The 21,850-nt window shown below is 38.3% G+C and overlaps 1 protein-coding gene across 2 annotated transcripts in view; it reads left to right on the forward strand.

Annotated features, from left to right (window-relative positions):
* The window catches only part of UGGT1 (UDP-glucose glycoprotein glucosyltransferase 1), a 123,734-nt gene that overhangs the window by 66,686 nt on the left and 35,198 nt on the right, over positions 1–21,850 (forward strand). Inside the window, exons 19-26 of one of the 2 annotated variants that reach the window (XM_019931819.3) lie at positions 8,969–9,089; positions 12,556–12,654; positions 13,562–13,585; positions 14,097–14,191; positions 16,113–16,319; positions 17,097–17,228; positions 17,997–18,127; positions 20,923–21,018. In XM_019931819.3, the coding sequence (XP_019787378.1) occupies positions 8,969–9,089; positions 12,556–12,654; positions 13,562–13,585; positions 14,097–14,191; positions 16,113–16,319; positions 17,097–17,228; positions 17,997–18,127; positions 20,923–21,018 (905 nt within the window). The remainder of the gene's footprint in view (positions 1–8,968; positions 9,090–12,555; positions 12,655–13,561; positions 13,586–14,096; positions 14,192–16,112; positions 16,320–17,096; positions 17,229–17,996; positions 18,128–20,922; positions 21,019–21,850) is intronic. The other variant, XM_019931820.3, reaches the window with a different exon arrangement.

Consider the following 21,850-nt stretch of genomic DNA (forward strand, 5'->3'; position numbering starts at 1 on the left):
CTTCTGCCAGCCTTCAGTAGGTGTTCTGTAGGAGTTGTTCCACGTGTAGATGTATTTCTGGTGTATCTGTGGGGAGGAAGGTGATCTCCGCGTCTTACTCTTCCGCCATCTTCCCAGACCCCCAAAACTCAGCCTTTTAAGGTAGACTATGCAGTGGGTTTTAGTATTTACAGAGAATTATGCAACTGTCACCACTGTCTAATTTCAGAGCATTATCCTCACCCCTAAAATAAACCTGACACCCAGCAGCAATCACTCCCCATTTTCCCCTACCCCACCCCCTGGCACCCATGAATCTGTTTTCAGTCTCTATGGATTTGCCTGTTTGGGACATTTTACAAAAAGGGATTCATATAATATATGGTCTTTTGTGACTGATTTCTCTGACTTAGCATAATGTTTTCAAGGTTTATCCTTATTGGAGCATGTGTCAGTACTCCATTCCTTTTTTATGGCCAAATAATAGTTCCTCCAGTGGATATACCACAGTTTGTTTATCCATTCATATTTAGGTTATTGCCACTTTTTTGGCTACTATGAATAATGCTGCTGCTATAAGCAGTCATGTAAAAGTTTTAATGTAGACATATGTTCTCAGTTGTCTTGGGTATACACTTAGGAGTGTAGTTATTCTATTTTTAATAGTAATTCCATTTTTAACAGAACTGCCAGACTGTTTTCCAAAGCACCTGCACCCTTATACTTTCCTCTCAGCAATGTATGCAGGTTCCATTTTCTCTGAATTCTAACCAGTTGTTGGTATTGTCTGTCTCTTCGATTATAGCCTAGTGGGTGTGAAGTGGTATCTCATTGTGGTTTTGATTTGCATTACTCAACCATGAATGATGTTGAGCATTGTTTCCTATGACCATTTATTTCTCTTTGGAGAAGTGTCTGTTCAGATTATTTGCCTGTGTTTAATTGGGTTATTTGTTTTATTACTGTTGATCAATTTGGGGAATATTGACATCTTAATAATATTGAATCTTCTAACCCATGAACACAGGATGTTTTTCTATTTATTAGGTCTTGTTACTTTCTTTTAATGATGTTTTATCATTTTCAGTGAAGAAGTCTTACACTTCTTTTGTTAAATTTATTCCTTAGTATTTTACATTTTACTCTTTTTGATGCTGTTGTAAATGTAGTTGTTTCCTTAATTTAGTTTTTGGATAGTTCATTGATAGTGAATAGAAATGCAATTGATTTTTATATATTGATTTTATATGCTGTAACCATGTTGATATTGTTTATTAGCTCTAAGAGTTTTTTTGTGGATTCTTTAACATTTTCTGTATAGAAAATCCTGTCATCTTTCAGATGACAAGAGCATGTCTAGGTGTGGAACTCGTGAGTTTTTCTTACTTATAGTACTTTACATTTCTTTCTTGCTTGTTTGTGTTTTACAACAAACTACAGTATTTCCACTCCCTTAGTTTTCCACTTTTCAAGACATCAAAATATGACTCACTATACAGATGTTTCAGGAGCCCAAACCAATGTATAGGCAAAGAAAATCTCAGTACACTTGAGGATTCTCAGTAGCTTGAGAGGGAGATCAAGGTCTGGCACCCTTATAAGTGATGATTATTAAGACAGAGCTAATGGAAAGGCTGAAATGATTTGTCAGTTTTGATCAGTGTATTTAATTATTAAAAAATTCCCATGATTATTAAATCATCATAAAAAATAAAATTAAAAATCTCCCTCTGTATGTAGCCATTCATCTACCCACCTTCCAATAATAGGTAATTGCTGTTTTAAGTTTCCTCTGAATTCTTCCAAAGCATTTTTGTATCTGTATGCTAACAATATTTACTCCTTCCCAACCTTTATTTAAAAGTGGTAGCAAATTACATAACTATTCCATACCTTGGCTTTTTTCACTTAACAAAATGCATGTTATGAGTCTTTCTAATTCAGTGCATAGAGTATTCTCAGTTTTTGAAGACAGCTGTGTAGTATTCCATCACACGAGTGGGTCTCAATAAGAAGGAACAGTTTTACCCCACTTGGCGGCACGTTTGTCAATGTCCGGAGACGATTTTGGTTGTCATAATTGGGGGAAGGGAAGGGTGCTACTGGCATCTAGCGGGCAGGAATCAGGGATGCTGCTAAACCTCTAAAATGCTCAGATCAGTCCCTCCCCCTTCCAAAGAAGCAGGACAGCACCTCCCTTTCCAAAGAGTTATCTAGTCCAAAATGTCAATAGTGCTGAGATTGAAAAACATACATTATATGGATATACCCTCATTACATTTCTTAGATATGTGAATTCACATTTTCCATCAAATCTGGGAATACCCTTTATTTCTTCTGACAGTCTTTTAGCCTGTAATGACTTCTGATACCACACTACTCAGAGTTAGGCCACAGTCCTAACAGATTAAGGACACAGTTCTCCACAAGGCTGTCTTCACTTTAGACACCAGCCCCAAGTTCAGAGATCCTCAGGCCACTGTTACTTATGATCGACTGGCTACAAATGCAGGCGTTTTGATAATTTGCTAGAATGGCTTGCAGAACTCAGGACAGTGCCGTCTTTACAATTAGCATTGTTATAGTAATAGAATATGTATCAGAACCAGCCAAAGAGTAAGGTGCACACAGCAAAGCTTGGGAAGGTTCCAGATGTAAGAATTCTGTGTCTTTTCCCTATGAAGTCAGGATATATTATCCTCCCAGCTCACTGATGTGTGATAACATGTGACTTGTTGCCAACCAGGGAAGTTCAGCCAAGTTTTGGTGTCCAGAGTTTTTATTGGGGCTTCATTTCATAGCCACTATATATATGTATATATATATATGTATATTTTTAAAGTTTTTGGCTGCGTTGGGTCTTTGTTGCTGTGCACGGGCTTTCTCTAGTTGCAGTGAGCAGGGGCTACTCTTCGTTGCGGTGCGCGGGCTTCTCATTGCGGTGGCTTCTTTCATTGCGGAGCATAGGCTGTAGGTGCACAGGCTTCAGTAGTTGCAGCATGTGGGCTCAGTAGTTGTGGCTTGCAGGCTCTAGAGCGCAGGCTCAGTAGTTGTGGCACACAGGCTTAGTTGTTCCGCGGCACTTGGGATCTTCCCGGGCCAGGGCTCAAACCCATGTCCCCTGAATTGGCAGGTGGATTCTTTTTTTTTTTCTTGGCTGTATTGGGTCTTTGTTGCTGCACACAGGCTTTCTCTAGTTGTGGCGAGCGGGGCCTACTCTTTGTTGCGGTGCACGGTCTTCTCATTTCAGTGGCTTCTCTTGTTGCGAAACACGGGCTCTAGGCGAGTGGGCTTCAGTAGTTGTGGCACACGAGCTCAGTAGTTGTGGTTCACAGCCTCTAGAGCCCAGGCTCAGTAGTTGTGGCGCACGGGCTTAGTTGCTCTCCGGCATGTGGGATCTTCCCGGACCAGGGATCGAACCCATGTCCCCTGCATTGGCAGGTGGATTCTTAACCACTGCACCACCAGGGAAGTCCCTGGCAGGCGGATTCTTAACCACTGAGCCACCAGGGACATCCCTGCATAGCCACTATTGACTGAATCATTGGCCATGTGACTAAACTCAGTCTCTAGCCCCCCCTCCTGTTTCTGGAGGTCTTGCTGCTCAAAACACCAATCCTCTAAACACATGATTTGTCTTTCTGGCCTAGGCAGCCTGCATTCTGAGTCATCCTGTTAGCATAAACTACCTGAGGGCCCACCACCACGAATCACCTCTTTAGTATAAACTGTCAGGTGTGGTCTGAGGGGCCCTGCATAAATAACAAAGACACCACTCCTATCATTCAGGAAATTTCAGGATTCAGAGGTTACCTCCCTGGAAACAGGGAGCTAGCCAAATTCTTTATTACACACTGTCCTTTCTTTCCCTCTCCTCCTTTTTTTTTTTTTTTTTTTTGCGGTACGCGGGCCTCTCACTGTTGTGGCCTCTCCCCTTGTGGAGCACAGGCTCCGGACGCGCAGGCTCAGCGGCCATGGCTCATGGGCCCAGCCGCTCCGCGGCATGTGGGGATCTTCCCGGACCGGGGCACAAACCCGTGTCCCCTGCATTGGCAGGCAGACTCTCAACCACTGTGCCACCAGGGAAGCCCCCTCTCCTCCTTCTTGATGTATACATATATTGATACTGTTTACTGTCCCACAGGTTTCTTTTTTTCTGTTCCTTACACTGTATAATCTCATTTGTTGTATCTTAAAGTTCACTGATTCTTTTTACTGAAATATTCTGCTGAGTCCTTCTAGTGAATATTTCATTTCAGTTATTATATGTTTTAACTCCAGCTTTTCTATTTGGTGTTTTCCATAATTTTTCTTTTTATTGATATTATCTATTTGGTGAGACACGAGTCTCAAACTTACCTTTAGTTTGCTAGATAGAATTTCCTTTAGTTCTTTGAATATATTTAAATAGCTGATTTTAAAACTTTGTGGATTAATGCTTGGACTCCCTCGGTAACAGTATATACTAACTGCTGCTTTTCCTGATTATGGGTCACACTTTTGTTTCTTTGCATGTCTTTAAAATTTGTTGATAACTGGATGTTTTAATTAATGTAATGTGACACCTTCATAAATCAGAGTCTTTGCCCTACCAAGGTTTGTTGTTGCAGCTGTTGTTTGTTTAGTGAGTTTACTGTATTGATTCTTTAAAGTCTGTATTCTTTATCGCATGTAGCCTCTTAAGTCTCTGTTTGTTAGCTTATTGGTCGACTAATGAATAAACAGAGATTTTCTTAAATGCATGAATCCAAGAAAGTCTCCCAGTTTTTCCCAGGTGTGCCTGTGTACATGCTGGAGTGTGACTTTGGCTCTCAGCCAGGCGGTTTACAACTCTGCCTTAGCCTCTTCAGCTCTTGCTTGCTCGAGTGTCAAGGTTAATTAGGGCCAAGAGTTTAGGGCCTTCAAAGATTTTTCCTGGGCGTGTACACACCCCTGGCCACCATGCACGTGGCCTTTTAGATTCCAAGGAATGTGAGGACTTTTCAAAATCCCTCATAGACATCTCATTCCCTAGCTTTTTCTTCTGTTCCTTTTAGCCAGTTTTATGTTAACCCAACTGCTGTCACCACTCAAACAACTGAGACATTAAACAGTTACTCCTGATTGTTTTTGACAAACACCTCCAGGAAAAAGACACTTGGCACCAAGTAAGGTCTGATTCCGCTCAAATAAAGAGAATGCTAGACTTTCCTCTTCTGCTGGTTTTCACCTTTATTGCAGGGCTGTTGGTTTTCAAGGTTCCTGCATAGCTGGGGACAAGTAGATAGTAATAGGGCAAGTTAAATGTCATAAAGGTAACTTTCCCTACTGCGATTCCAGTATTCTACTTTCTGTGTCTATGCGTTTGCCTATTCCAGGTATTTCATGTAAGTGGCATCATACAGTGTTTGTCACTTTTGTGTTTTGCTTATTTTAAGGTTCATACATGTTGCAGCATGTATCAGAATTTCCTTCCTGTTAAGATTAAATGATGTATATACCACATTTGGTTTATTCATTCAAATGCTGATGGACATTTGGGTTGTTTCCCCCTTTTGGCTATTGTGAATAATGCTGCTGTGAACATTTAGTTCAATTATACAGTTGTACAATTGTACAATTATCTGCAAGTCCTTGCTTTCAATTCTTTTTGATATATACCTGGAAGTGGAATTGCTGGATCATACAGTAATTTTGTGTTTAACATTTTGAGGAACCACCAAACTGTTTTCCATAGCACGTCCTCACCAACACCTCTTAGTTTCTGTCATTTTGATTATAGCCATTCTGGTTGGTGTGAAGTGGTATCCCATTATGGTTTTGATTTGCATTTCCCTAAGGACTAATGAGACTGAACATCTTTTCAGGTGCTTATTAGCCATTTGTATATCTTCTTTGGAGAAATGTCTGTTTGGGTCCTTTGCCCATTTTCAAAATGGGTTTTTTTTTAAATTGATGTTGAAGTATAGGAGTTCTTTATATATTTTGGATATTTATCCCTTATCAGACATATGATTTGCAAACATTTTCTTCCATTCTGTCAGTTCTCTTTTCACTTTCTTGATGGTGTCCTTTGATTCACGAAAGTTTCTACAAGTAACGTCCAACATTAGAGGATGAAATAAATGTTACTGTTCATTTGTAAAAAGGAATATTATGCAGCATTCTAAAAGTATTGAATAGAGTTGTTATGTTCAGAAATGCAGAGCTAAGGTATATTCAACTGGAAAGGTAGGCTGAAAAATGCACATATACCTATGTATAAATCAATATGGGACTTCCCTGGGGGTCCAGTGGATAAGACTCTGAGCTTCCACTGCAGGGGGCATGGGTTCGATCCTTGGTCAGGGAACTAAGATCCCGCATGCTGCATGGCGTGGCCAAAAAATTAAAAAAAAAAAAATCAGTATACATGGAGACCACAGAAATATTTCTTTAGAGATTGGAATGAGGGGAAGAATTTTCATTTTTACTTTATACAATTTATATATACAAAGTTTAGTATTTTCTAAATATGTGTAGAAGCACAAATAACTTTTGTCATAATATTTTAAATGTTAATTTTAAAGTATTAAAATTAGTTTTTGATGAAGTCCTATTTACCTCTTTTTTCTTTTTGTTGCCTGTGATTTTGGTGTCATATCATAAAAATCATAGTCAAATTCAGTGTCATGAAGATTTTCCCTAATGTTTTCTTCTAAAAGTTTCATGGTTTAGCTCTTATGTTGATGTCTTTGATATACTTTGAGTTAGTTTTTGTGTGTGCTGTGAGGTAATGGTCTCACTTTATTCTTTTGCATGTGGATGTCCAGTTTTCCCAGCATCATTTGTTTAAAAAAAAAAAAACAAGCAGTATTTTTGAAAGAAGCTGTTTCTTGTGCTGACTGTTAATGCATTTAGACACACACAAAAAAATATTGGCCGAATTCGGTTGCATGTCTCCTCATGAATAAGAATAGGTCCCAGTAGTTTTGTTAAGGAATTTGTTCTTCATGGAGCTCCAGGAATGAAACATGAAATGAATGGGTTTGGCTAGATAAGAATTTAAATATTATGACAAAAGTTATATGTGCTTCCACACATATTTAGAAAATACTAAATTTGGGAAATACTCAATTATATAACGTAAAAATGAAAGTTCTTACCCTCATCCCTAGAGAAATATTTGTGTGTCTCTGTATATTGATTTATATATATCTATATGTGCATTTTTCAGCTTTTTAGCTTACTTTTCTAATTGAATATATCTTAGCACTGCATTTCTGAACATAACTCTGTCTTAAAACTTTTAGATTGCTGCTATTCCTTTTTAAGAATGAATAATCATTTATTTTATCCCTCAATGTTGGACGTTGCTTGTAGATGTACACTTTTGTAAATAATGGTCAGTGAATGTTCTAATATGTATATCTTTGTACTTTGTAATTTTTTGAGAAATACCAATTATTGGAACTGTGTCAAAGGGTAATAATGTACATTTAAAATTTTGCACTAAATTCACTATATATAAAAGCATATGATATGCAGATAGTGTGAGATTCAAAATGTGTATAGAGGTATAAATGAAGAGAAACTGTCATTTATTCATTCCTGTTCCCCTGCCATTCATCTTTTGTTTCTGGAAACAACCACTGTGTGTGCGTGTGTATGTGTGTGTAGGTGAGCTGCATTAGAAGGTATGTACATGTAAAATTTTGATAGATTTGCCAGATTGCCTCCTTGAGTTAGGCTTTTTATTGGAATCAGTTCAGGCTTATAATAGAGACCAAAGTTTTATACATGAGCTTACATCTATAGCAAGTCATCGATTACCTTTGTAAGTCTTTTGAATTATGCGGTTGGCACATATGCTCATTATTGGCTTATAGTTTGAGAATTTGTGAGTTATTGCTCTTGAGATAAGTAGCCACAGAAGATGCCTGAGTGGAATATTTAAGATTTGATTGTGTATATTTGATTCACATCTATTCCCCCTGAAAATCATGTTGAAATATGGTTTTGTATGAAATATATTAAGTGTGAAAAACTTGCAAGTTTCCACAGCCGTTTACATTAGATCACCCTCATGCAGTACAAGTATTTCTATAATATGAGAAGTATAAAGGGAAGAATTAATGATTCTTTAATTAATTCTTTAGTTAATGATTTCTTCTCCCCCAGTGTAATTGTGACTCTGGAAATGTAGGATTACTTGAGATTGAAATGCCTGAGATCGAAAAAGGCTTGGGGTGATTTTTTTTTTTTAAGTATATTAACGCCTGAGAGAATTAATTTGGCTTTCTTCTTTAGAGAGACGCTAACTGAGTAGATCTCAGGATGGATTTTTGCTTGTATTAACTCTTCAACTAATTTCTAGAGCTTGTTTGTTTCTGTGGTGAGATCAAATAAACATGGGTTTGCATTTCATATTCACTTCTCATTAGCTCTGTGACTTTGAGTAAGTTATTTAAGCTTTCTTTTTTTTTTTTTATAACAAAGTGAATCAGTTATACATATACGTATGTTCCCGTATCTCTTCCCTCTTGCGTCTCCCTCCCTCCCACCCTCCCTATCCCACCCCTCTAGGTGGTCACAAAGCACCGAGCTGATCTCCCTGTGCTATGTGGCTGCTTCCCACTAGCTATCTATTTTACATTTGGTAGTGTATATATGTCCATGCCTCTCTCGCTTTGTCACGGCTTACCCTTCCCCCTCCCCATATCCTCAAGTCCATTCTCTAGTAGGTCTGTGTCTTTATACCTGTCTTACCCCTAGGTTCTTCATAACCTTTCTTAAATAGATACCACATCTTCCTCACATTGTTGAATGGATTAGAGATACCGTACATACTGTACCTTGCTTGGCACTGACAGGACCCTATAACGTGGTAACTTCTATTTTTAGCTATTATCAGTACATAAGAAGATACTATAAAGTTAATGATTTTTTAGGTCCTAATAAATTATTATTGATCATATTTGTTTAACGTGCATCTCACCCACACCCTGTTTTCTTTTTTTTTTCCCTCTAGGGTGAACTGTCCCATGATCAAGATGTGGTAGAATACATCATGAATCAGCCAAATGTTGTTCCCCGAATCAACTCTAGGATTTTGACAGCTGAGCGAGAATACCTGGATTTAACAGCAACAAGTAAGGAGTATTTCGGGAACAATTTGGGGCCTCTTTGATTTGTCTTTCAGAATCTTTGCATTTATTGGATTGTAATGTTCAGAATTTCTGATAACCCAAGGTTGTGACACAGTTTCCTTCACCTTGAGTTCATTATATGAGCTTCTAAATTCACAAGAGTTTCCTCCAAAAGGAGAGAAATTCTTCCTGGATAAATCTTTGTAAACTTTGAAAGATATTCAGTGCCTTTTAAATGCCAACTAAATGTAGGCATTAGATGGTAAGAGTGGACCTAGATTGTTGACTTTCTTACAGTCCTGAAGCTCTTAAGCAGCTATCTTCTTTCTCATTATGCAGTCAGTCAGTGATAACGTCGACAAATATCTCAGGTAGCTATACTCCGAGAACTTAAGAATGCCTTTTTAACAAATAAAGCTTCATTGAGAAATAGTGTACATCAGCGGTCCTCAACCTTTTTGGCACCAGGGACCAGTTTCATGGAAGACAGTTTTTCCATGGACCGAGGGTGTGTGGGGGGTGGTTTCGGGATGATTCAGGTGCATTACATTTATTATGCACTTTATTTCTATTATTATTACATTGTAATATATAATGAAATAATTATACAGCTCACCATAATGCAGAGTCAGTGGAAGCCCTGAGCTTGGGGCTCAGGTGTGGGTTGGGCTACGCATGGACTAAAGTAAGTGTCGGATTCTGACTTAAAGCCTGCCACCAGATGCAGCTTAATTGTCACTTGCCACTCACTGATAGGGTTTCGATATGAGTCTGCAAGCAGTTGATTTATGGTCTCCATGCAAGTCAAACCTCTCTGCTAATAATACTGTATTTGCAGCCCTCCCCAGCGCTAGCATCACCGCCTCAGTTCCACCTCAGATCATCAAGCATTAGTTTCTCATGAGGAGAGCGCTACCTAGATCCCTCGTGTGTGCAGTTCACAGTAGGGTTTGTGCTCCTATGAGAATCTAATGCCACCACTGATCTGACAGGAGGCGGAACTCAGGCGGTAATGCGAGCGATGGGGAGTGGCTGTAAATACAGATGAAGCTTCGCTGGCTCACCCACCACTCACCTCCTGTTGTGCAGCCCATCTCCTAACAGGCCATGGACCGGTATTGGTCCATGGCCCGGGGATTGGTGACCCCTGGTGTCCATGCCATAAAACTCAACCTTCCAAAGTGTACAGTTGTAAAGTGCACAGTTTTTAGTATACTCTCAAAGTTGTGTGAGCATCACACTAACTTTAGAACATTATCATCCCCCCCAAAAGAAATGATGGTCACTCTCCATTTCCCCCTTTTCCTGTCCTTCAGCAACCACTAATTAAGTTTCTGTTTCTATGGATTTTTCTATTCTGGATATTTCATATAATTGGACGTTTTTTGTGACTGGCTTCTTTGACTTAGCATAAAGTTTTTAAGGTTCATCCATGTCGTAGCCTGTCTCAGAACTTCATTCCTTTTTCTTTTTTTCAGATAATAAATATCTTAAATCACAAACATAAATATAACTTCATTGTCTGACAGTTCTGGAGGACTTCATTCCTTTTTATGACTGATTCATATTCCATTGTATAGATAGGCCACACTTTGCTTATCTGTGCCTCAGTTGATGAGTGTTTAGGTTGTTTCCACAAGAATACCTTTTTTTTTTTTTTTGCGGTACGCGGGCCTCTCACTGTTGTGGCCTCTCCCGTTGCGGAGCACAGGCTCCGGACGCGCAGGCTCAGCAGCCATGGCTCACGGGCCCAGCCGCTCCGCGGCATGTGGGATCTTCCAGGACCAGGGCATGAACCTGTGTCCCCTCCATCGGCAGGCGGACTCTCAACCACTGCGCCACCAGGGAAGCCCAAGAATACCTTTTTAAGAGGTTAAGCCCAGGTACAATTTGTTCCTTTTGCCTTCCTGGAGACTCTTAAGGCCACTTTAACAAACTGCTGGAAATACAGTAGAGTTACCACTTGCTCAGGAAATCTCACTGGGAAGGAAAGGATATGTGTAATGGTGAAGTCAAAACCAAGTGTATTTGTTGTTGTAGTTGAATATAGTGAATATATAGATCTGTTTATGGTTGTTACTTTATTGCAACTACCCCTATTCTACTTGAAACTAAATTCCTTTCCTTTCAGGCAGAAGAAAATGTTTAAATATAGGCAGAGGAAAAATGCACATGTATGCTTATATTTGAAAAAGAAAGTAGTAAGAAAGTGCCTTTTACCAGAAGTATTAGTAGAGCAAGGCAAGCAGTATTATGAATTTTTGTCCTGAGTTTTTGTCGTTTCCATCATTTTAAATTAAATTATAAAGAGTTACCTTTGCAGTACTCATGAATAAGGACCATAAAAGTAGTTCTGTGTTTGGGTATCGTTCTCCACTGAGTGTTACATTCCTCAGCTGTGAAATGATGCTACTCCACAGTGGCAAGGATGCAGTTTGCTTGGTGAGCATTTTGGAGCTCCCAGTGAAAGAGCAGCTGGCATCCTCCTAACCCAGTTGTCATAGCTCCATCATCTATGCTGCTCTTGGCCTTTGCTGTCTGGCAACTCAGTTTTAAGGCCATGGTGCTTCCTCCCTTCTGCTACATGAAGTCATGGGCAGTGTCTGTCTTATTTACCATTGCTTACCTTTGCTAGACTACTGACTGAACAGATAGTAGGCCCTTGGTGTGCTTTGTTGAGTGAAAGGATAGACGGGTTAGTGGGTGGACAGACAAATACATGGGAGGGTGGAGGACATTGCAAGAAACGGGGCATTTGTATTGGGGAGTAAATAATGCAAAGGCCTGGGGAGATTGCTGGAGATAAAGAAGGGGTTTATGATACCAGGCTGGAGACCAGTTTGTAGGTAGGAAGAAATTACAGAGTATTGAGAGCAAGGGAATGACTTGATGAAACTGGAATTTTAGCAAGAGTTATCTGAGGGGGAAATGATTAATAAGAGCATTGCCCATAGGCACTAATCAGAAAAGAAACATATCTGAAAATGACCTTTTGTTTCTGTTAAGGTTAAAAATGTTACTTTGGTAGATGTGAAATAACTAAAACAAGACTTTTTTTTTAATATTTTCTCTCCCATTCATCCCCTTTTACCCCCAAATAGGATAGGGAAGAGTTTACTATGGGGATGGACTATGGAAAGGAGAGATGAAGTTAAGAGTGTCTCTTTAAAAGATCGTGCTGTAGGTGTAAAGTGAAAAGAGTGGGAATAGAATAAATTTAAACCATCAAACTGACAAACACATATCTGAGAGTTATGTGTGAGATGTGTACATTTTCTATTTGTGTCTTAAAATGTGATTAATGGGGTGGGTCATGTTGTGAACTTGTTCAATAGACTTGAAACAATATATTTCGCTCATGCATTTTATTAAAATGTGTATTATGGTCAAATGAGATTATCAATTGAATATTAACATTAGATTGAATTTAGGCATATTAATTATAAATCTACTTTAATTTTTCTTTCAGATAACTTTTTTGTGGATGATTATGCTAGATTTACCGTCTTGGATTCCCAAGGCAAGACTGCTGCTATAGCCAATAGTATGAATTATCTGACCAAGAAAGGTAATACATTTTAGGCTTACCTTGGATTCAACTTGTTTCTCCTTTGTTTTTTTTAGTGTCTGTTGGAAAAGAGATTCCATAATTTCTTTTATTACTTTGTATAATTATTTGAGTCTAGAAGATATCTGTTTAAAATTTAATTTTTTATATATATTTGAAAATTCAGATGTTGTCTTTATAAATTTTATATAGACATTAAAGGTAAAAAGAAAAATTTTTTCATGGTTCAAAATGGAAAAAGAATTATGATGTAAAAATGGGTTAACGGATTGAAAATTGGTTTGACTTGTCTCTTCAATGACAATATTGGGTTAATTGTTTTTAGCATTTGTAAGATCAGCTTGGTACAAGAAATCCTTGTGCACGTTTTTAAACTGATTTTGATGCAGAGTTATTTATTCAGATTAAAATTGTGTAAAATGATATCCTCTTAACGGCAGACGGGTGCTTCTCCCCTCTGGTCACACTTATTACCCTTTCAGAGCACTGACTGTCACGTAAGGCAGCTATTTTTTTTTTTTTTGGCTGTACCATGTGGCATGTGGGGTCTTAGTTCCCTGACCAGGGATCAAACCCGTGCCCCCTGCATTGGGAGCGCAGAGTCTTAACCACTGGACCGCCAGGGAAGTCCCTAAGGCAGCTATTTTTATCTACTGTGGTCTTCTCCCAGAGAGAATTTCTGGTTTCCCAGATATATGTTTAAGTACAGGCAATTGCTCCATTTGTTTCCTCAAAGAAATTGGTTCTGAGAGGTCTTGGAACAGTGCTGTAACCCTAATGGGACTAAGGAGCGAAAAGAAGCATAGGTGATGTTGGGCATTATTTAAAATTTGACTCTTACAGTTGGCATTAATTAGAGAAATGACATTTTCTTTTCTTCTACTCTTTTTCCTTTACTTTTGTCCAGGAATGTCCTCCAAGGAAATCTATGGTAACTTTAAATTTCAGAATGTTCTATTCCTTTTGTTAACTAATTATCTTATGTGGTTTCAGGCACCACTGTAATTCAGAATTTATTGACACTTTATTGGGATGTTTCTGTAACGTGTGGGTAACAGATAATTTATCAATGCAGATAAATTCTGTGTATAAATGTTTGCCAAGAATTATATTTTAGAAAGTTAATAAACGAATATGATTAAAGACTATAATATGTTATCCACACGTTCAAAGACTCTTTCATTTTACATGCTAACAGATTCCCAAATCAAAATAGAACTAATAAGTGCATGTTCTTAGTTTTTAACTAAGCCGCATGGAAGGTTACCCTGCTTTCATTCTAGTATCAGAGTTTCAAAACTTTTGCTTTGTATCCTTATTAAACTTGTCATTTTCTTAGTTTTTGCATGGTTTTCAGAAATTACTTGGCTTAATAGCAATATTGAAACATAGGATGTGCTTTTTCCCCTCCCACTCAATATGTTGTTTTTGTTCTTCTACAGATGATTCTTTTATTAGGCCAGTAACTTTTTGGATTGTTGGGGATTTTGATAGCCCTCCTGGAAGGCAATTATTGTATGATGCTATTAAACATCAGGCAAGTATCTACGGCTTCATTCCGTATCTTTGTTTGAGGCTGCAGTTATCTTCATGGGCGTATGTGTGCTGATAATGTTCTGGTGGGGAGGCTGGATCCTGCTTTTTGGTGCTTGAGGGAAAGAAGCATTGTTTTTTCAGAGGTCTGGCAGCTAGTGAGAAAACAGAGAAGACTGCAATATTCTGGCTTTATGTAAGGGAATAGATTTTTTTTTTTTTCCGGCTGTGCTGTGCAACTGGCAGGATCTTAATTACCTGACCAGGGATTGAACCCGGGCTCCCTGCAGTGGAAGCACAGAGTCCTAACCACTGGACCACCAGGGAAGTCCCAGGAATAGATTCTTTTAGAGGAAAAAATAATAAGATCGTCATCATAGACAAGTTTTTATTGTATGACTGTTCATGTTCTTGCTGCAGATGCTGCAAAGTTTGTGTTGTATATTGTATGGGAGAGACAGGGTCCTTATATTGAGAGAGGTCCAGATATGGGAGAAATACCACAGAGGCACATTAGCACGTGTGTAATAAAAGTAGGTGTAGGCATGCAGAGGGATGCACATATGGGTCGTCTGAAAGTTGTGCAGCGTATAAACTGTAGAAGTGGAGTGAATGGGCAGTGGTGAACGGTTGAAAAATAATCAACCCTTCTAGAGATTGTCATCGTCAGAGAGAGAGATGTTACATTTCCTTTTCCTGAGCGGTTTCAGATTGGATCTTCATCCAAGTTTCACACCCCTCCTGTGTCCCCTTGCCACTCTGTGTCCCAAGGAGGCTTACTGAAATATCCAGGTGATTTCAGCTTCACTGATGTGCTGAGTGCCTTTATTGTCTAAGGGAACAGACTGGATGGTGCGGTCAGTTGTATCAGGAGTAGTCCAGGCGAAGGACGATACACGTATAATGCACTCTAACTCAAACTGACAAATGCTCAAGTGGTGAAAAGTGGGAGAACAGGGAGGGAGTAATTGAAGTAAAATATAGGTTCAAAAGACATGCACAAATCAATAGGATGTAGTGTCACAGAGTCAGCACACCCATGTGACCACCACGCAGGTACAGAAACAATTACCGAAGTCCTAAAAGCACGCCCCTGCTTGTGGCCACATCACTAGCCCTCCCCGTCCCTCTTCTCACATCCTAGGTGTGCCTGCTTTTTACTTTAGTTAAATGGACTCTTATAATACGTGCTTGTTTGTGTTTGGTTTCTTTACTCAACATTTTGGAGATTTACCCCTGTTGTTACAGGTAGTGGTAGTTAGTTCTTTTTCATTGTGCAGTATTGTGTCATATGGCTGTACCACAAAGTTTTGTTTGTTTAGTCTGTTTGATGGACAATTGGGTTGTTTTTAGATTGGGGCTAGAAGAATGCTGCAGTGAATACTCTTGTACATGTTTTTAGATACACATAAGTATGAATTTATGTTGCTCATGGCCCTTCTTTGGTTTTGTGGGCCCCAGATATCTTCTCCCACATGGATTCTTGACTCTTGACCCAAGAAGAGATTAATTTTTAGTAGAACTGGAAAGGCCATGTGAATGAAGGGTCTGAGCAGAGCCCTTCAAGAGGGTTGGGACTTAAGGAAATGAAGATGGGTGTAGCTGGGGTTCACATACCAATGTGAGGCATAACATGCATTAGAAGAATGCAAAATGTGTTGGGGAAATACAGGACTCTGATGGTCTGTAATGTATGCTGTATTTACAGGGATGGTAAGAAATGAAGTTGGAAAGGTAGGCTGGGGGCCAGTTCATGCAGGGGTTTGAATGCCTGATTATAGCATTTTAATTTTACTCTGTATGCAGAGGAGAACTACCAAAGACTTAAGTGTTACTTGCTACTTACGGGATATGACTGATGTTAATGCTGCTTTTTAAATTCAAGGCATCTACCATATAACTCTTATTTCCCTTTTTGTAAATAGAAATCCAGTAACAATGTTAGAGTAAGCATGATCAATAATCCTAGTGAAGATATAAGTTATGAGAAAACTCAGGTCTCCAGAGCAATCTGGGCAGCTCTCCAAACACAGACCTCCAACTCTGCTAAGAACTTCATCACAAAAATGGCCAAGGAGGAGACTGCAGAGGCGCTGGCTGCAGGAGCTGACATTGGGGAGTTCTCCGTTGGCGTAAGTCTGTGTGTGGCACGAGGCTGCCTTGTATTGTTATTTCAGAAGTCCATTCCCATGGGCTGATGTGTCCTGTTCCTGTTGATGATCAGGATTTGTGATTTTAGTTCTGAGCTCAGATGATTTTTTTTTTTTAATTGGAAGGGTCTTACCAAGAAATAACAATTCTGCCATATTCCCCTTATTACTTTTAAACTTGCTAGGCTTCAAGATGTGCATGATATAAGCTTATATATGTTTTAAGCACAAAGCCATTGGTTTTGTAAGTTTTTAAAAGACAGATAATATTTGATTTGTTTGTAGAACAAAGAAAAATATTTGTTTATAGAGGTTGAAGCTACTTAATGAGTTAGAGGCTCATGTGCTCTTGATGTATTTCCAACATAAGCCCATTTTATTAATTTATGTTACATACTTTGGACTATTTTGTAGTTTTAAGATTTCTTATAAAATGATGAATGTACTTGATATTTCAGTTAAAAAAAGACTCTTGAAATTAGTAAGATTTTAAAATGCAGAATAAAAGTATCATGAATTATAGTTTGCCAATTGAACAATTACATAAAGGAACAGGAAAAGGAAATAAGCATTACTTGATAAGTGGGAGGTTGGGAAAAAATGGGAGAGAGAGTGGGGAACGGAGACATCGTAGTGTTAATTATTAAAATTAGTCACTACATTCCACTAAAAGAGCATTTTATGACATTTATATGATTATTCATTTTTATGGTTTTCTTAATAACAATTACTTTTCCTTAATAACAATTACTTTCCTAGGGCATGGATTTCAGTCTTTTTAAAGAGGTCTTTGAGTCTTCCAAAATGGATTTCATTTTGTCTCATGCCATGTACTGCAGGGATGTTCTGAAGCTGAAGAAGGGACAGAGGGCAGTGATCAGCAATGGAAGGGTGAGAACTTTGTCCTGAGACAAGGTTGACTTCAAATTAGATCAGTGAACAGTCTTGGCAGCATTCTCCTCTGAAGCTAGTAAACTCTTCAGACAGAGCCACTTTCTCCAAAGGTGATTAGGGCTTGTGCAGTGCTGATGGTCATTTCTGCTCCCTTGTTTCAAAGGAAGTTTGCTCATTTTGACATAAACGTCCTTATGTGAAACCTTCCTCCCGTTTAATTTTGTCCTGCCATTGTGTAAGGTGGTGAGAGTGTGGTGGTTCTCAGAACCCAAATCCGTAAGACCTGTGATTCATCAAGTATTCGTCCCGTGTGGGGACCATGTTTATGGTTTGTGCAGTCGGTTTATGCTTGGACTATTTCACAAATATCTGCAGCCACGGAAATGAGACTCTGGCGGACATACCAAACTTTAAACTCTTAGCCCTTAGGGTGAAATCTCCGATATCTACCACTACGTTTCTATTTGGGCTTTCTTAATTATATTCAGTGAGAATTAATGAAAATGATACTGCTATTTTATTTCAGAGTTTGCTTACTGTAAAGTATTCAAGTCTACATACACTCTGTGTAGTTGAGGAATTGATAAGTGAATAACTGTATGAGTTGATTCGGGTTTTATTTTCACTTTTTTCATTGATTTGACTTAGATGTAAACGTGTTTCGGGTCTGTAAAGTGATCTGGTTTGTAAGGTAGCCTGAGGACAACCAAGGACTTCTCTGCAGCCCGCTGATTCCAGCACTGACCACCCTGCTCTTCTTCACAGATCATTGGGCCACTGGAGGACAGTGAACTCTTTAATCAAGACGATTTCCACCTCCTAGAAAATATCATCTTAAAAACTTCAGGACAGAAAATCAAATCTCATATTCAACAGCTTCGGGTAGAAGAAGATGTGTAAGTTTTGCCATAGAAGAAATGAATCAGTTCATGTCGCAGGGGCTGTATCAATTGGACTTTCCTCATGCTACCTATTCCAAGATGCTTTTATCTCCAGCTTTAAAATATAATAATGTTCTTCAATTCAGGTGTTTATTTATACTTCTGTTGAAATGAGTTAATTTATTTTGTAGCCAGCTGTTTAAAGAACTGGATTAGTTCTCTCCATTTTGATTTTTTTTTTTGTAACTTTTGATTGTGGAAAATTTCAAACATATGCAGAAGTAGAGAGGTGATTTTATTTATTTCCTCAGAATACTTATGTAAAGAAATACTTTCGCTCATTATCTCTTTAATTACCTTTCAGTTTTATTTTGTTCAGGAAAAAAAAAGACAAGTTAAATGTTTCTTTTTCTTTATTTACTAGTATGGAATAATGAGGTTTTTTTCTTACATATTCCAAAAGTGATGATGAGTTGGTTATTGTTGGTTCTTTATTGTTATTTTAATTCTTTCAATGTTATTATTAGTCTATATATTTTAATGAGTTATACCTCAATGGGAAAAAAATCAATATTTGACTGGTCTGTGTACCTGCTGTGTAACTGAAGCTCATAGTCATATTCACATGGTTTCTGCATTAAATATCAAATGAATGTGTAGCTGGAGGATGTATGGTTATGTTTAGTTTTTGAGGAATCATTATACCTTTTTCCACAGAGGCTGCACCATTTTACTTTCCCATCAGAAATGCGTAAGGGTTCTAATTTCTCCACTTCCTCACCAGCACTTACTATTTTCTGTTCTTTTGGTAATACCCATTCCAATGGGTGTGAAGTGGTATCTCCTTGTGGTTTGATTGGTACTTCCCTAATGATTAGTGATGTTGAGCATCTTTTTGTGTGCTTATTGACTATTTGTATATCTGTGGGAAAATATCTGTGCAAGTCCTTTGCTCATTTTTAATTATTTGTTTTGTTGTTGTTGAGTTGTAGGAGTTCATTTGTATTCTGGATATCAATCCTTATAGCTATATGATATGCAGGTGTTTTTTTCCCACTCCATGGGTTGACTTTTCACTCTCTTGATAGTGTTCTTTGATGCATCGTTTGAGGATATAGAGTTTTAAAGTTCTTCTGTTTTATTTCTTCATCTATTTCATACCCCATGATGCTGCAGAGTTCAACAAGCACTCTTAGTGAAGCGTTGACTTTGATAGCTGTGAAAGTAGTCTCTTTGCCAAGTTTCGTGTGATACGGAAAGGAATCTTTTTTCATCTCACCCAAACTGGGGCTACAGATAAAGAGGTTTCCTTCCACCTCATTGGTTGTTGAGTGATGCCCCTTGTTTTAGCCTAGGAAACACTTCCCTGATGCAGGCCAGGAGGTACCCCCTGATTTGAAGCCACTGTGTCATAGGCATAGGTTTGGTGTGGTGTCCCTTGGACCACTCCCTGTCTCTGTGGAGGCTTCGTGGGAGGCCCTGGGAGTCCTTGTGGACTATGTAGTTGCCAGACTATGCGTAGAAGACTTGGCCTTTTACCAACCAGAGATGGCTCTGGGTCTGTCCTGGTTGAATTTAGGGCAATAAGGTAGTTGTGGGGCTGCCAGAAGATTGATGCTAAAACTATTAGGGTTCTCAGAGTGACCTTGCTTGCCTAAGATTTTTGTTAGTGCCAGGGCTGCTCCACCTTGGTCGTGCATGACAGCCACAGCTCTCAAGCGTGACCCAGACCTGCAGCCAAGACGCCATCGTCAGCCCTGTGGAGCTCACCTGTGGGCTCTTTGATCATGGCGATCATCCCAGTCCACAGAACCGAGGATCCCTGGACATATTTTGTGACAATGTTGACACATCACAGGAAACAAATGGCCTGTATTATATGTATTCAGAGTTAGTATTGAGACGTACCAAAAGATATAATTTGATAGAGTTGTTTGGTTCGATGAGAGAATGTATAGGCTTGATTCCAGTTCAGATATATTCATGAATATATTCAAATATATTTTAGCATTCTTGGAATTTAGTCCTCAATTCAACAGATTAGAGCATTTTTTCAGTCTCATGATTTAGTTCAAGATCTTCCTTGGTTAGAAATCAAGTTAGGAGGGGTGGGGAAAGCGGAAATGCTTTTCTAAGTTGTTTACCGTGATGTTGATTGTAATAGTGAAATAGATTATGATGTATCCATAAATATAATATTATGCAGTCATTGAAAATATTGATGTACCCCTATACTTATTATCCAACAAAATGTTTATATTATTAAATGAAAAATCAGGTTACCAAATAATATAGTACCACTTTTGTGTATGTAGATATATATATTTTAAAATATGGAAGAATGATGAGCTAAAATGTTATCAATACTTATTTCTTGAATATGCTATTATTGTGTGCATCTCCATTTTCAACTTATATTTTTTTCCTGAATGTTTTTTCGGTAAGTTATTACTCTGATGATCATAAAAAGTAATAAAGTTATTTAGAAGAGGGTGAGGGAGAGTTATGGGCCAGGCCCTGAGCTAGGTGCTTTACTTTCTGTGTTTCGCCAGTGCAGTATTTACAAGAGCCATGCAAAGTAGGCATTATCTCCATTTCACATATGGAAAAATCAGCACCTACCCCAGGGCTGTAAAACTTATCAGTGACAAAATCTGTATTTTTTTCTCATACCAATTGATACAAAGCTTATATTTTCTTCAGACCAGCTTGTTGGCATTCAGTACTTAGGTTGATTATATTATGTTCAGCAACAATTGGAAAACCTTCAGTAAAAGAGATGCTAAATTTTCACCAACCACATCTTTCAGGGCGAGTGACTTGGTAATGAAGGTGGATGCTCTCCTGTCAGCTCAACCAAAAGGAGATGCAAGAATCGAATACCAGTTTTTCGAAGATAGACACAGGTATAGAATCAGTGTTGAATTTGTGATATTTACCTTTACCTCACCTCCTTTATTTTTCCATATAAAGTGTGTATATAAACTCTTACAGGAATGGAAAATTTGGCATGTGGTTTTTATATATATTCATATATAAAATTCATGTAACAGATATCAGTTGCATGAAAGTTGACATTTATTTCTAAATAAATCTGAAATAGTTCTGAATATACCCTTTAAGAAAACAGAAAGCATTTAATGAAACCGATCAGTTGTCATTTTCTGATATTAAAGAATAAACAGGTTGTTAGAGCATTTGTCTCATCTTTTATTGAAAACTGTCTTGTTTTCAGTAAAATAAAAATAAGTATAGCATTATAAGGAAGTCCTTGTCTTTTGTTTTCCAGTTTTTTATTTTGAAAAGTTTCAAACCTAGAGAATAGTTGAAAGTCTATTATAGTGAATACCCAAATATCTTTAATCTGGCTTCACCAATTGTAGACATTGTGCCACAGTTATCCGTGTGTGTGTATAGTATATGCTTGCATACAAACATACATGCACTCACATTTTGGGAGAACCATGCGAAAGTACGTTGCAGATATCATTATATATCATGCCTAAATTCTTTGGCATATGTCTCCTGAGTACTAGGAGTATCTCCATCGTACTGTTAAGCATACCTCAGCAGTTTAACCTTGATAAAGTAATACTATGTAATACCGGTCCATGTTCAAATTTCTCCAGTGCCCAGTAATGACTTTTTACAGCTGTTTGCTTGTTTGGTCCAGATCACACATTGCAGTCAGTTGTTGTGTCTCTAGTCTCTTCTAAGCTGGAACAGTTTGGGGGTGTT

The sequence above is a fragment of the Tursiops truncatus genome, chromosome 7, assembly GCF_011762595.2.
Source record: "Tursiops truncatus isolate mTurTru1 chromosome 7, mTurTru1.mat.Y, whole genome shotgun sequence".
Lineage (NCBI taxonomy): Eukaryota > Metazoa > Chordata > Mammalia > Artiodactyla > Delphinidae > Tursiops > Tursiops truncatus.